This window comes from Lissotriton vulgaris, chromosome 2_2 (assembly GCF_964263255.1).
Source record: "Lissotriton vulgaris chromosome 2_2, aLisVul1.2, whole genome shotgun sequence".
NCBI classification, from domain to species: domain Eukaryota; kingdom Metazoa; phylum Chordata; class Amphibia; order Caudata; family Salamandridae; genus Lissotriton; species Lissotriton vulgaris.
In genome coordinates, this window is record NC_141688.1 from 195,053,263 (window position 1) to 195,068,044 (window position 14,782).

The 14,782-nt window shown below is 43.0% G+C and overlaps 1 protein-coding gene across 1 annotated transcript in view; it reads left to right on the forward strand.

Moving 5' to 3' along the window:
• Positions 1–14,782, forward strand: part of TPCN2 (two pore segment channel 2) — a 236,195-nt gene that overhangs the window by 159,359 nt on the left and 62,054 nt on the right. Inside the window, exons 12-14 of the mRNA XM_086959528.1 lie at positions 3,951–4,032; positions 6,817–6,903; positions 11,126–11,245. Coding sequence (XP_086815654.1) covers positions 3,951–4,032; positions 6,817–6,903; positions 11,126–11,245 — 289 coding nt within the window. The remainder of the gene's footprint in view (positions 1–3,950; positions 4,033–6,816; positions 6,904–11,125; positions 11,246–14,782) is intronic.

The following is a 14,782-nucleotide window of genomic DNA, read 5'->3' on the forward strand; positions in this document are numbered from 1 at the left end:
TAATAACTGTCTCTTGCTTTTTATAGATGTTCTTGAGTTTGTTCTTTTTACCACTTTTTCTTTATCCAGCTATCCTTCTCTCCCTATCTCTTATTCTCTCCAGCTTTTACTTTCGTTCACATGCTCTTTCTCTCTAGTTTTCTCGACTGCATGTTTGCTGCCTTGCACACACATGCGTTATAGTGTGTACATGGCTGGAGATAGTGCACAGTGTCAATCACCAGTTGAGTAGGGCCTGTACCACATCTTGAGATACGTCCTGACTCCATAAGTGTGTGCAGATTCTGGTTGCCTTGTTATGGACTCTTCATAGCCCCTCAGTGTAATTTTTGGGTCACCGGTGTAGATTCCATTGCAGCAGTTCCAGCCTGCCCTTTACCGTAGCTGCCTTTAGCTGTAGTTTGTGATCACTTTGAAAGAGCATGAGGATTTTTGTGGAGACACTGCTTCCTTGATGGCGTCATTAATCTGAGTGCTGACGTTGATGCCCGAATCCCAAGCGATCACCAGATTTGTGACCTGTGGTGGAGATAGATGGGGCACAGACTGGCCGCATGCCAAACTGAAGAGACTCGAGGACCACTCCTCTGCTAAAGAGTTTAGTCCTTGCTCCATTCAAGCACAGGCAGCTCTTGGGGTTCTCCGTAATGTGCAGATTTGTGACTTCCCCCCTGCAGACAAGGAAGGGTAACAGGAGCGGGTCCGATGATGGGCTTCACATCTTTATTACCTATCTCCTGATCAGGAGGAAAGGAGAGCTGAGACACGGACCATAGACAACCTGGCTCCCTTTGATACTGGTGGGAGTTGACTTGCATTAGATTGGGTTTCTTTTTCTGCTGCCAACCCCAATAGGACTGGGCGTGTAGGTAGGAGTTTTTCTCTTGTTTCAATCAATCGGTAGGGTCAATGGCGCGAAGAATGGGGTCCTGATGCTGAGCCAGCTGCAAATGTCCTGGCGATGCTTTGGATGTTGAGCGGTCAGTTAATTTTGGAGATGCCCAAGAGTAACCAAAGGAATAGAGCAATGCTTGTTTTGACTATTTGTACATTTTGACCAGGTAGTGGCTGCTTATGCAGTGAAACAAATAAATGAAACGCTTACATTAGACTGTGTACCCCTCTCCCTTAGAGTGAGGGGATAAAAAGTTCTGGTGACCACTCTAGAGCAGTAAATCAGAATGACATGACAGAGTACTTGACCCTATCCTAGTGTTTCCTGAATACACTATGTGTGAGGGGTGGGGGGAGCACAGTAGGAGCAGTGCGCGAAGCATAGCGCCTCCTGCAGCAGGTAGAACCCCCCATGGACACACTAGGTGTATATTCTGGTTTTATAAGCACATCTTGGTTAATAGAAGAACTACATGAACAACCTACAGCAAGGAAGCGATGAAGACATTGCAAGGAGAGAGTGCTTGTATCTTGCCACCTTCTGAGTAGTTCCTCTTTTACTCCGCAGACCTTTTGTTTTAGAGCCCAACACTAGGTCCTGTTACCAAGGAAAGTGCTGAAAAGAATTTGAAATGACCGCTAAAGAGGACAATGGGTGTCTGGAGTTTTTTTCATAATTAAAACGTTGCTGATGAAGATAATTCATCAAATAACAGTAAAACTAGTTTACATGGACAGGTTACATGTGTATTGTATAAGAACCAAGGTTCCCAGTTTTGCATTTTTACACATAATACAGACAAAGCCATCTATTTCCCTGTTTGTTTATTGTTTAACGTGGATAAAAACAGAAATTAGGTTTTTGAGTGATTTTAAATATTGCCACTCATGACTAAGCATGGGCGAATTTTGCGAATCTGGCGTTCGCGAATTTAGCGAATTTGCGAACTCGCAATCCGCAAAATCCGCGAATTTGCAGATTTTTTTTTTGTGTTCGCAAGGATTTCTGCCAGTTCGCAAGGATTTCTGACAGTTCGCGAGGGTTTTGTAACAGTTCGCAATTGCGAACTTACATGTCGGCTCGCAACGGTCACGATTTTGTTGTTTCTACGTCTGGTTCATAATCACAGGTTCCCAGCACCCTCTGTTTCACCCCTGCCACCCTCTGTTTCACTCATGCCACCCTCTGGTACATCAATGCCACCCTCTGGTTCATCATCAATGTAGATTATGGGGGGAAAAAGCAAGCACACCTGCCTGCTTCAACTGACATGAATTAATTTGGGGTTGATTTATTAATGTGTAACTGTTTTAAAATTCCAATCTGGCACCTGCTTCCTTATTTGTAATTTGCTTTCTGTTGCAGTGCAATTTTTTTTTCCAGGACCTTTGTGGCCTACTTGTAGCTATTCTATGAGCCTGCTGTGAGGGTCAGAGCAGGGTCATACAATTGTTGCAATTAGCAACTGAACTCTGGAGGGGCCCTTGTCAGGAAGCACTACAGGGAACGGTTACTAATGATGAGCTTGAACTTTTGAACCTGCTTTCACTTTTGCAAAACTCGTTTTTCTGCAGAACAGCATTACAGCAACTGTAATGCCCCACCAAGCTTATATGAGAAAGTTGATTTCTAATCCAAAAGGCCTCAAATCCAAAAAAGTGCAGGCAAATGTCAACCTGAGGAGTTATTCTGATAAAAATCAACATTTTCAGAAGGTCTATGCTGCTTGCTAGTAGATTTCTTGTGCAGAATTGCAATTTTTGTAATTTCGCGAGTGCGAGATTGTTGCTGCCCGCCGCACCTACATGTTCGCAATTGCGAACTTACACCGCAAAGAAAAAAAATCCGCTGCGTGCGAATTTGCGGATTTTCGGTATATTCGCGAGCGTTCGCGGATTGCGAATTTACCGAAAATCCACGAGCGTAACGGATTTTCCGCCCATGCTTACTCATGACAGCTAGGTCAATAGTTCTGTGCATTGAGAGGTAAGTAAATAAAAAAATGAGAATGTTTCTTAATGATGCTTAAAGAGCAGTGGGCGTGTACAAGGGTGAAACTAAAATGCAAATGTTTTCATACAAGTTTACTGTTTTTGTCAGTTATGGGGATTCACATCATTGAAACCTGTCAGGTGTTCAAGTAGGAGTATACATTTATTGGCTAAATAAATGTGGAAATCTACTAGTTTCAGCTAACATTTTTCACAAACCCCCAAATTAATCTGGATAAATACAGATAAAAATGAGACTGGGCAAATATAATTCATGCTTTTATTGTGTTAAAAGAGATACACGTCGAAAGTTGTATGTTTGTAGTGGAACGTTATGACAAGATGTCAAAATAAAGTAAAGCAAATGGCAAATACAGATGAATTTCCTTAGAACCGGAAGCCCTAATTATAACAGAACGAAAACGCAACAAACACACATACACGCATAGAACACAGACCGTGCATCCTAATTTTGAAACGTTAAAGTCCTTCCATCTAGCACGAAACACAAAACGATTTCATCCGCCTCATTCTTAGAAAGATTTCTCTATTCGTTAAAAAATGTTCTTTACATCTGTCTTGAAAGTGACATGCCTACAGCTGGACTTTTAGCCACGGTGCTCTTACCACACTCAAATCTATTCAGTTACTGCACTGTTTCCCTACTTTGGGTCAATTATGTAAACTTGGAATTACATTTAAACAATCAATACTACGCTCAGATGCCCAACTACCTTCCCTGGCTTATTTTTCCAACTCTAACCTCCGAGTGGTTTTGTGTAGTTTGGTCCCGTCATAGTGGTTCGAACAAACTTTTTTTTTAATTTTCAAAAGTTGGGTGCAAACGACGTAGTCGTCCGATCTAATGGAAGGATGCATGGCACTGCAATGAGGAAGTTTCTATATGACCTGACTGACAATGAACCTTTTGCAATTATGAAATTAATCTGGCAATAAAAATGGAAACTCATCGTCCCACCGGCATATTATAAACATTTAATTATTGCACGTGATACAATCATTGTTGGGTCTCCTTGTTTATTTTGAATTTGTGTCTTGGACAGAGCTGCTGTCAACAGCGAGATGTTTTTAAAAGTCTTGCAGAAGGTGGACATGGAGTTTTACTGTAAGATTGCCATCATTCAGGTAGGCCTCAGCGTTCTATCCTATAGAATGCTTATAATTTTGTTCTGATTGCATGAATGGTACTGTTAGCGACACCTACTGGTTCTAACGGGGATCCATGTCAAATGTGTTTGTAATGTGAGTAAAATTGTGTTTTTCAATTTAAAAAAAAATTAACTAACAGGAAACTTTACTAAATTCACAATGTGGTATCCTGCGTATAATTGAATTGTAGGGCATACCTCACGGTCTAAAGTTGCCCAAAATACGTTGAGGGATTTTTACAAGGAGAAACCCTTCCAATAGATTTCTTTGCTCAAACTATCGCCCCCTAATGAAAACGTGAGACTTCACGCCTGCAAAAAGTAGCGAAATGTTGCAAATAGTACATAATGCGAAATTTAATTTACACCGCATCCTCCCAAAAACTCAACTGCTTGCACAAGTGTGTAATCAGACGCAATAAAAGCCCCTTAACCTGTCGGGGAGGTGGCACGAACGCCCTTGGCACTGTAAGGGCTTCTGTCTTTATGTGAAACATGAATCCTGTGGTTAGTTACCACACCCAAAATATGGCAAATGAAGTTCAGCAGCAAAAAGTATGGGGTCGGTCCCTGGGAGTATTTGGGACAGACCCACATATAAGTGCGCCAAGTCAGCTGCTATTCATAAGTATGTCTAAAAGACAGTTGATGAAGCAAGCCAGGGTATGGTAGCAGTACTGACCATACAGAAATGAAGCATTCGAGGCAGTGCTTAGTTTGTAAAATATTAAGTGCCAGGTCCCGGATCAGGAGGCCAGTGCAGCTGGCACCGCCATTGCTCCCGTCATTTCTGCCAAAACAACTCCTAACCATCTCTCTCACCTACAGTTCAGATTAGTCCAGGTCCCCAAAGCTAAAGGAATGGCTGGGGAGGCAGGTGTTCTTTATTTTTAATGTATATTGTATTCATAAACAGCAGTGCTGCTCCAAATGAGATGAGCAGCGCCACCATGTGACAGACTGTCATAAGTGCAGTGTTGAGAATTAAGTGCTAGTGCCAAAAGACTGGCACAAATTAAGCACGGATTAGAGGGATGTGCAATCTGAGGAGGAGATCCACCTTGGCAGCTCTTGAACTACAACCTTATATTTGTGATGCTTTTGTCTTATTACTCAGCATCCCAGGGTACAGGCTCAGCCCCTCCATCACTGCTCCAATTACTAGTCGAGAAGCATCTGTTCTCCGGAAGCACTGCACCTTCCACACATCATTCCCTGGTTTACTGTGCCAGAGTATCCTCTTCCTCACCCACGTGAACAATGTGAACACAAAATACATAATACACTCGAGTTAATATGAAGCGAGGAGTTTGTTATGAAGTATATTTCCTTTGAAAAACCTCTGGTTCCATTTGTATGGACGTCTCAGGTGATAGTGATTTTACACAAACATGCTACTTAGAACGGTTACATTTGTTAAGGGGGTCCGTTAATGCCCGCTTTAATTTTTGGTATGGGTGGGTCTGTTTTGTAGTTTGGAGAAATCCTAGTGTGTGTGTCTGTTCAGACAAAATGTTATTAGGAATATGGATTTTCGATACCACAATATGAAATATTGCATGTTATAACAATACGGACTAGAGTGATATTTAACACCACTTAAGATTAATATTTATAAAATCTCAATTAGATGGATAACAAAGCGACTACCACGGTGCCCATCGTGTGCTGTAATAACCCTGAGCATTAACAAACAGAAATAATTACGGGGCTACTATTGATGCTAAATATGTACACAGAACATATTTCCTAATTTCTTCCCATTTTATATATTTTGTTTCCAAGTTCTGAAAAGCTAATCTGCTTTTTTTTAAAAGCTGTAATGCACTTGCTTTGTTTGGCAAGTCACATAGGGCCACGTGCATCAACATAAAAACCAATCACAAACTGGCAGATTCGCATAATCTGGCCTTTTGCGACCGGTATTTTTGCATTTGGGATGCATCTTCCCAAATGCAAAAATCGCAATTTAAGGAATTGGAAAATTTGCGATTACTTAAATTGTGATTGCATTTAAGAAATCACAAGTTGCAATTCCTTAAATGCAATGCATTAAACAATAAAAATGTGTGATTTATCAAATGGGAATTGCAATTTACTGTCAATCTAAAGTTGATGGTAACTTGCAATTTTTTTTAAAAATGCACTAAAGTGCATTTTTCAAAGTCCTGTGTGATACAAACAGATGCCCTTGGGGCATGTGTGTGCGCAACATGTGGATAAATGGAATTTTCAGGGCTGCAACAGGGTGTCCTTTGGAACCCTTAAAACGCAAATTGCACGTGCAATTCCCATTGATTCCTATGAATGAGAATCCATTCCTTAATTTCGACTCGCATCTTGCGAGTCGCAATCAAGGAATGTGTAGGAATCAATTTTTTTTGCGATTCTTAGAAGCATAGGCAATCTCGATTCTTTAATTGCGATTCCTTAATCGCAATTAAAGAATCGCTATTGACTATTTTGATGCATATGCAACATAATCTATATAGAGATGGATTAGAAGATATGTGGAATTTGTTTTGGTGTACGGAAGACTGTATATTCATTTGTCTATCGGTGCAGTGGGTAATCAATTCTTCTCTATTCCTCCAGGTCAACTGTTAAAGAATCAGTGTGTTGTTTGCACAATTAATAATGTGGAAAAAGATATAATTTAATATCTCCCACCGAGCCTGTATTTCGAATATGTTCTATATGAGTTTGGAAGGAAAGGACTTGCTTTTAAAACAATACTATTTTTCTGTGCTTCTGCTTGCAGCACGTGCGGGCCTCCTCAAACGGGCTAATTTCCTCTGATCAATTCCAGAAACTGTTCATTGAGTTGGACAGAGACACAGTGAGAGAGGTGAGTGAAGTGTCAAAACCACTGAAAGTCAACGTTGTAAGCTGTAAGTTTTTTGAAACACCTTGTCTGTCTTGGTGAATCCTACATGTGTAGCTCTTTCTGTGTTTATTTTTCTGTTTCTGTCTTAAATGTAAAGATCTTGTTGTTGGCTTTTGTGAATATACCTGTAACAATTGTTTCTGACCATTCAGGCAGTGGCAGCTTATATATCCGGTGAGGAGGAAAAAAGCAATCGTTGTAACCCATTGACAGGAAATATTGGAAATCAACAATCCTTTCTGAGTCCGTGCCTAAGTTCACAATCCTTGCTCATTATAAACAGCGATTTTTCTCAGAGTGCCCGTCAGTTTGTCATATCCATAAAATTAAAAATAAAACTATTACTTGCCTACTGGCTCGCCTCTTCTGGTCCTCCGTGTGCTTCCAGTCTGTGGGATTCCATTGCTTCAGAGCTAACTCCTCTCTACCAATGTAGACACTGCTCTCATGCTGCTGATAATAAGCAGCATGTGAGAAGTGCCAGGATTGGCTGCAGGGGGCTGGCGGCTTGACTCTTCCCTCAGCCACTGTGGGCCTGATCCTGCTCTCCACCTGGCTAAGACAGCTTGGGTTGGAGAGGTTTAAAGTTCAATGTCAGACTGGCCATCGCCAAGACCAGCCAAAGTGATATGCACACTTTAAACAGGAGTGGGTACCACTCCTCTCCTGCCGTCAATCAGCAGCAATACCCCTGCCCTGATTCTAGACACTGGCCGGGAGCAGTGATTTCGGCAGTGGGCCGACTCTCTTGCGCCCTGACAGAGGAGCCGCTGCTGTATTCAGGATTAATAGAGGTAATCTAGATACTGTAGTTCATGAGATTCTGCTGTTAATGAAAGTGTAATATCTGAAATATTGCAGTGGGGTCACAAGGGAGTCTGGAAGAACATAGTTTTTCTTTCTGCTGCTCCTCTAATCCTGCACATGGTGGTAGGATCCAAATATAATCCATGACTTGGACAAGCAGCAATCATGAGGTAGGGATGAATAGATTTCACATGAATGAAACCAGAACAGCCTAGAGTCAGTGATTCGGATTGACCCATCCCCTCTTTCCCCCCCCCCCCGCCCCCCTGGCAACTCTTGACTGATTAGATAAAGTGCTGGACAGGCTTATGGAAAGTTCTGGAATATTTAATCAGGCCAAGGGAGTAGCCAGAAATTAACCCCCCAACTTTTGCCCATACCCCTAATGGTACCCAACAAGTGTAGCATGCATGCATGAGATTCCCATGAAGCATTCCTTACAACTTTACATTCCTCTATGATACATCAATTCATTCATCCTGTCAGTCCATCCTTTCAACTACCAGTCCCTGCTTTCACATATCCACTATTTTTACCACTCTATTCATTCTTCTGTCAGCCCATATTTACACCCTTCTATATTTTCTCCCTTTGATTCCTCTTTCAACCTTTCATTATCCCATCTCTACCCGTTGTACCCTTCTTTTCGTTCCTCCTTCAATCTTGCTTTCAATTTAACTTCCTTTCTCTATTCCTTCCTTCTAAATTGTGTTCCATAATTTCATACTTCCCTCTTTTTGCCATTCCTTTCTGGTCTCTTTCCTTTGTATATTCTTTCCATCTACACTATGATCTTTCTTTCCTCAATTTTCTGATACACTTCATTTTCTTGCTTCTCTCTAATTTTTCTTTCGCTGTCCCCGCGCTGGTCTTATTTGGCATCCCTAAGCCCACACCACTTATCGCTGTCATGTTTTCCCATAAAGTGATTTTTATGACTTTCCATCTGTCCATGCAAACTGAAGAAACTCTAAAGAAATGATCACGGTTTTAAAAAGACCGGGCTTACAGGCCATCCGGTACAGCGGCAACCCCCGCTTTAGCTGCTAATGTGGAGGCTGGGTAGACCACTGATGCAAACACTGGAGTACAGGGAATATCACAACTTTGAAAGGATTTTTGGAAACAAGAGCCTGTCTTCAAATTAATAGCATTCCAAAGATGTCCATGGCCACCTGGTTAATTCTGAATCGTGAAGACCTTATGTACAGCCCTTTTTTCCACCATCACTGATCTATTGTTTTATCTTTTCGTAGTGATCCCCATACCATCTTCTTTCTCACATATTCTTCAAGAGCATGGGCAATGGACATATTGGGCTCCGGCCCAGGGCCCCAGCATTTCAGGGGGCTCCTGAGAGAGCCAGCTCTGGTCTGCTGAGAGTTTTGCCCTGATAGTAAATAATTCTTCAACTTTTTTTTAAATTTTTTTTCTTTCAAATATACCGCTTTCCTTTAATTTATTTTCAATGTGGGTGATGAGTGCAAGTCTGTTAGACATTTTGCGGAGAACTGTTTCATACAAAATCCAGAAAAAAAGTTTATTTTCTAGCAAAACAGGACCGCACATAGGAGAAATGGGAGGGAGTTCACAGTAATTATTTGCAATAATATTAGTGAGCTGCTGCTGTGTTACAATATTGAAAGCACAGATAACTATTTCTCAATATTAGATGTAAACACATTTAGAATTTATTTTAGACCAATGTGCCTACCCTCTGTCAGTAGCCAGGAAAAAAAAATGTAATGAAAGAGCGGAAATTGAATCATAAATTCAAAGGTTTTCTGAACTGGAGCCCCTAAAATAGCTGGGGTGGCTCCTCCGTTATGGTGGAGAAGCTTCATCCCACTGCTCGGAGCCAGGAGAAAAGAAATCGTTTTTTATCATTCTACTGTTTTATCATTTTATTTTCCCTTGGCTGAGCCGAGTGGCCTGAGTCTAGGGCAGGTCCATCATCTAAGACTGTAGCAATGAGGAGGAGAATTGTCCTTTAGAAGTACACATGTCTGTTTGGCTGGCCATCTTAGGCTAGCCGAACCAACATGTGCACTTACATTTCCCCAATCCAGCTGTCTTGTACAGCCAGGTGGAGAAAAGGCACAGACTCCAAGTGCCTGAGCGAGCGTTCGTTCAGCTTAAAGAGGCCACTCCCAGCGCAGCCCTCATTTAGCGTGCAAGCAGTGTCTGGATTTGGGTGGGAAGCTGTGCAGTGTGACGCAATGCTGTAAGAGGGTGCAGTAAGTAATTCCTAATTTAAAATACTCTATATATTTCACTCCTGCTCACTGCCTCACCACTTTTTGTTGGCAGCCGCCACTGTAAAAAAAGGTCTGTCCCAGGATCCCCAAAATCCTTAAGATATCTCTGCAATTCTTTCCCCTCTTTTCGATCCACTTATTATCCATCTACCAATACTAAAGTCTATTCCTTGCCCCTACTTATCTGTTTTTGTTTCTTTATCCCGGTCACCCTGCAATAAGCCCTTAGCTCTGTCGCTACCGTAGACCCCTATTTCTGCCTGTACCCTACCTAATGTTTCTAACCTTGTCTATTTTCTTCTACCGCTACTACTATTGAGAACTATTTACCTAGATCCTAGGCCTGGGACTAAACATGACTTCTTTTTGGGGGTAAGTGCATTCTCTCCGAATTAGTCTGTGCATTCATTGCCGCCCCATGCTTCATGGAAAACACTTTCTTTGTTTGAAACTCCTACTATTCCCCCTATCTGTATCCTAGCACATCATTCCCTATCCATACCTTAGTCCCTCTATATTAGAGTATATGCACCTGTATCCTGTCACTTCTCCTGGAGCCTATGTCATGATATCTCTTTTCACCCCCACATACCATACTCCCTTCTCACGTTACTTGCTTTCCTGTGTGGTTTTCTTGGCCAGATTTTTATAATTTTGAATATTTAACAAAAGCTTCACCAGCGTGGCATTTCACCAGCCCGGGGCCATCAGGGCGGTGTTCTCTTTTCAAGCCATTGTCCATGATAGCCCTGCACCACAGTTGCTGTGTTCTGTCTAAGGTGTTCTGCTGGATGCTCGGGTATCCCATGTGAGTGATGCTGACATTGCACCAGAAAGCTGCAGTGGATTTCATTGAGCAAAGATGTTCTAAGGGGTAAAAAAAGCACCTCTTATTTCACAGAAGTTGGTGGGACTTCTGCTGATTTCTCTAGGTAGCACTTTTTTTTTATTTAATGTATAATGCATCGCATTTCATTGTCTACAGTGTATTTCAGTTAAACATAGCCAGGACGATAACTCCTGGCTCTGCTTGGAGCGCATAAAAGCCACATGCCTAGTATTCTGAATTTTGTATTGTAATGTTAACTGGCAGTTAACCCCCTCTGTTTTCTTTTCAGCATCCTCCAAGACCTGTGTACCAGTCTGCACTCCTGCAAAAGGTGCAGTCTATGTGCAGCCACCTTTACTTCGATTACCTGGGCAACCTCATCGCCTTTGCCAACTTAATTTCCATCTGTGTGAGTACTATGATGACGATTGGTGCTTCTCCACCTAGATGGAACCATGTTGGGTGTCTAAAGGGTATTGATATACTTGGTCAACAGACGAGCTTTGGCTTCAAATGTATAAACCACATGGTAGTCCCTGTAAAATTACTACATTGCCTCTCTCCGGCCTCCACAAGATAATTCTGTTTTCGTTCCCCTGCACTCTCTTGCTCTAATTCACTCACCGACAATTCCCCACACAATGACTTGGGCTCCAAGTGCTAGTTAATGTTGGTCGTAGCTTTTAGAATGGGATCATGTGTTGTAAAACCAAACTTGTCCAACTGCAGAGCGCCCACAATGCTAACGCGATTAGGACTCTGGGACACTGGTCAGCTGCTACGACAGACCTTAACATGCAAATGTGTGACTGCTCCCAAGTACTAGAAGGAAAGAATGCTTCCTGGACCATTTGGTTCAGCTAGGAAAATGTCATCTTGTATCAAAGTGTAAACATTTTGTGTATTTTAGCAGAAATCAAAGGAAATTATCTCTACACTTCTCTTTTCATTCAAATTATTCTTGTTTAGGATCTAAAGTAGAGGCACATCATTATAGGTTTTTTACAAATTTAATTTAACATAGCACACAGTGGGTCAGTCAAAGAAACGGATATTCACATGTAAACTGTTAAGAAAACAAAATGCAGATTTAAATGTATGTTCAGTTAATGGGTTACCAAAGGGTCAGATGAACTATACAGTATTTAAACATACACTGAGGAAGAGCACCTAAATAATACAACACATAAAATGGTTATCATGTAGGTGGAAGTACTTCCTCAAACTCCAAAAAAACATCAACTTGGAGCTCAAGCAGCTAGTGACTGCACAGACCCATACATCCAGAACGACACTCTACCCCCATTTTCTCAGTCAGTGGGAACATCACCTACAGCCACATTACCGAATGCCTCTGGACCAATCACCACTGCATACATCTCGCCTTCACCAAGCCCACAGTACACTATCACCCTCATTCACCCCGCCACTGCTGGAACAATGCCATTAAAGAACGTCTTAGCACAACCACTCTGCCAACACCAATGGACACCAACAGACCCCAACACTGTAGCTTGCTACCTTCAACAATGGATATCCAACTGTGCCGACACTCTGGCACCCCTCAAGAAGACACCAGGCAAACAACACTCCAAGGTAGACAGCTGCTTCACTGCTACCCTCCAAGGGTCCAGAGGCACCTGTCCACGGCTCAAGAAGAGAAGGAGGGAAAACAAAACCCCATAAACCCACGCTACCTTCAAATCTGCTGTCAACCTACACCACCTTCTACTCAAAACCACAAAGAAAACGACCTTCCAGGACAAAATAAACGCCAAAGCACACAATAGCAAAGAACTCTTCAACCTCATCAGGACGTTTGCCAGGCCAAACAGCGAGACCAGAAATCTTACCCTCCCATGACCTCTGCAATCTACTCTGCACCTTCTTCTACCACAAGATCATACAGAGCTACAACAGCTTTGACACCCAAGACACCACCATACGCCTACCACCACCGCACGCTATCGCGACTCAAACCAACAGATCGTGCTCAACTAGACTCCGCTCACCACAGATGATACGCTCAAGACCATGAAGACCATCAACTCAGGAGCACCATTGGATCCTTGCCAGTACCACATCTTCCATAGAGCAGCAGCCTCCATTATCCCCCAGCTACGCTGCACCATCTACTGCTCCATCGAAACCGGCACCTCACCTGACTGGAAACACGTAGAGACCAACCCCCGCTGACGAAACCGTCCTTCGACCTGAAAACCTCAAATAATACAGACCCATCTCCCTCTCCCCCTTTCCAGCCAAGGCCATTGAGAAAGCCATCAGCTCCCAACTCTAAGTTCAACGAAGAGAACCCCTTCCTGGACACCTACCAATCCGATTTCTGTAGTAACCACAGCACCGAGACTGAACTGTTCACCGCCACCCATGACATCTGCTCCTTCCTCGACCAGGGCCCATTGATAGCCCTCATCCTACTGTACCGCTCTGCTGTCTTCGACACCATCTCCCATTGCATGCTAATCACGATGCTGGCATCACTGACAAGGCACTGGTCTGGATCCAGTCCTTCCTGACCGGCCGAACACAGCGAGTCAGACTACCCCCATTCCTCTCAGAACCTACAGAGATCAGCTGTGTAGTGCCACAGGGTTCCTCCTTGAGCCACACCCACTTTAATATCTACTTTGCTTCCCTCGCAGACATTGTGAGAAGCCACATAGTCAACTCTGACGACACCCAGCTGATCATCTCCATCACCAACATACCCACAGCCGCCAGAATCAACTTAAACGGAATGGAGGCAGTTGTTACCTAGCTGCAAGACAGCTGCCTCAAGCTCAACATTGACAAGACTAGAGTATTCATCCTGGGACCTGGCCCCTCTCAGACATGGACAACTCCTGGTGGATCGCCACACTAGGAACCCCTCCAACCCCTACAGACCACGCCTGCACCTCTGCATCATACTGGACTCCTCACTTTCAATGAACCGCCAAATCCACCCAGTATCCTCATTCCACACTCACCGCCTGCTATGAAAGACATTCAAATGGCTCCCCACAGAATCCAGAAAGATGGTCACACATACACTCCTCACCAGTAGACTTGACTACAACGCACTTGCTGCCGGCACCACCCAGAAACAGCTCAGGAAACTACAGAACATTCAGAATGCCGCAGCCAGACTGGTCCTTGACATCGCCCGCTGCAGCCACATGACACAACACCTCCACTGGCTCCCAGTTAACAAAAGAATCACCTTCAAGCTCATAGCACATGCCTACAATGCCATCCACAACACAGCACCAGAATATCTGAACCACTACCACGCTCACCACACACCCGCTAGACAACTCTGCTCTGCCCACCTCATCCGGGCCTCAGTCCGACGGTTCCTCAAGACCGGAAGAAGGAAGATCCTTTGCCTACCTGGCCGCTAAGAACTGGAACACCCTACCCCTCCACCTCGGGCAATCCACGTTGTCAACCCAGTTCAGGAAGCACCTCAAGATCATTCTTTATAGCATTGGGAATTCGTTAATTGATTGAATTTCCTTCCAAACTACTTTGTCGAGGTTGTTTTTCTTCACTAAACTTACAAGCTCATAGTTTTCCGTTTATAAAATCCAAATATGACAGTTTAAAGCTAGCATCTAGACATTGACTTGGCTCTGTTTGTGCTCTAATAAGCTTCATCTAATATTAAACTAATCTTACCTTGATTTGGTTCCACGTAATGATATAACGGGATAAGTGGACAAACTATTTTTGGGGTGTATACATATGCATTTTTTTAGGCAGGAACAATTTACTTACCTGAGGGACACGGTGGAGGCGCTAGAACCCAGAAATAAGGGTAAGTATCTTCAGAATGTTCTCCAATGAGCGATGTTTTGATAGAATGATTAAATATTTTCTAATGTACTGGAAACTGGACAAGAATGAAGCATTTGTAAATAGATCAAAGCTATGCGAAGGGTGG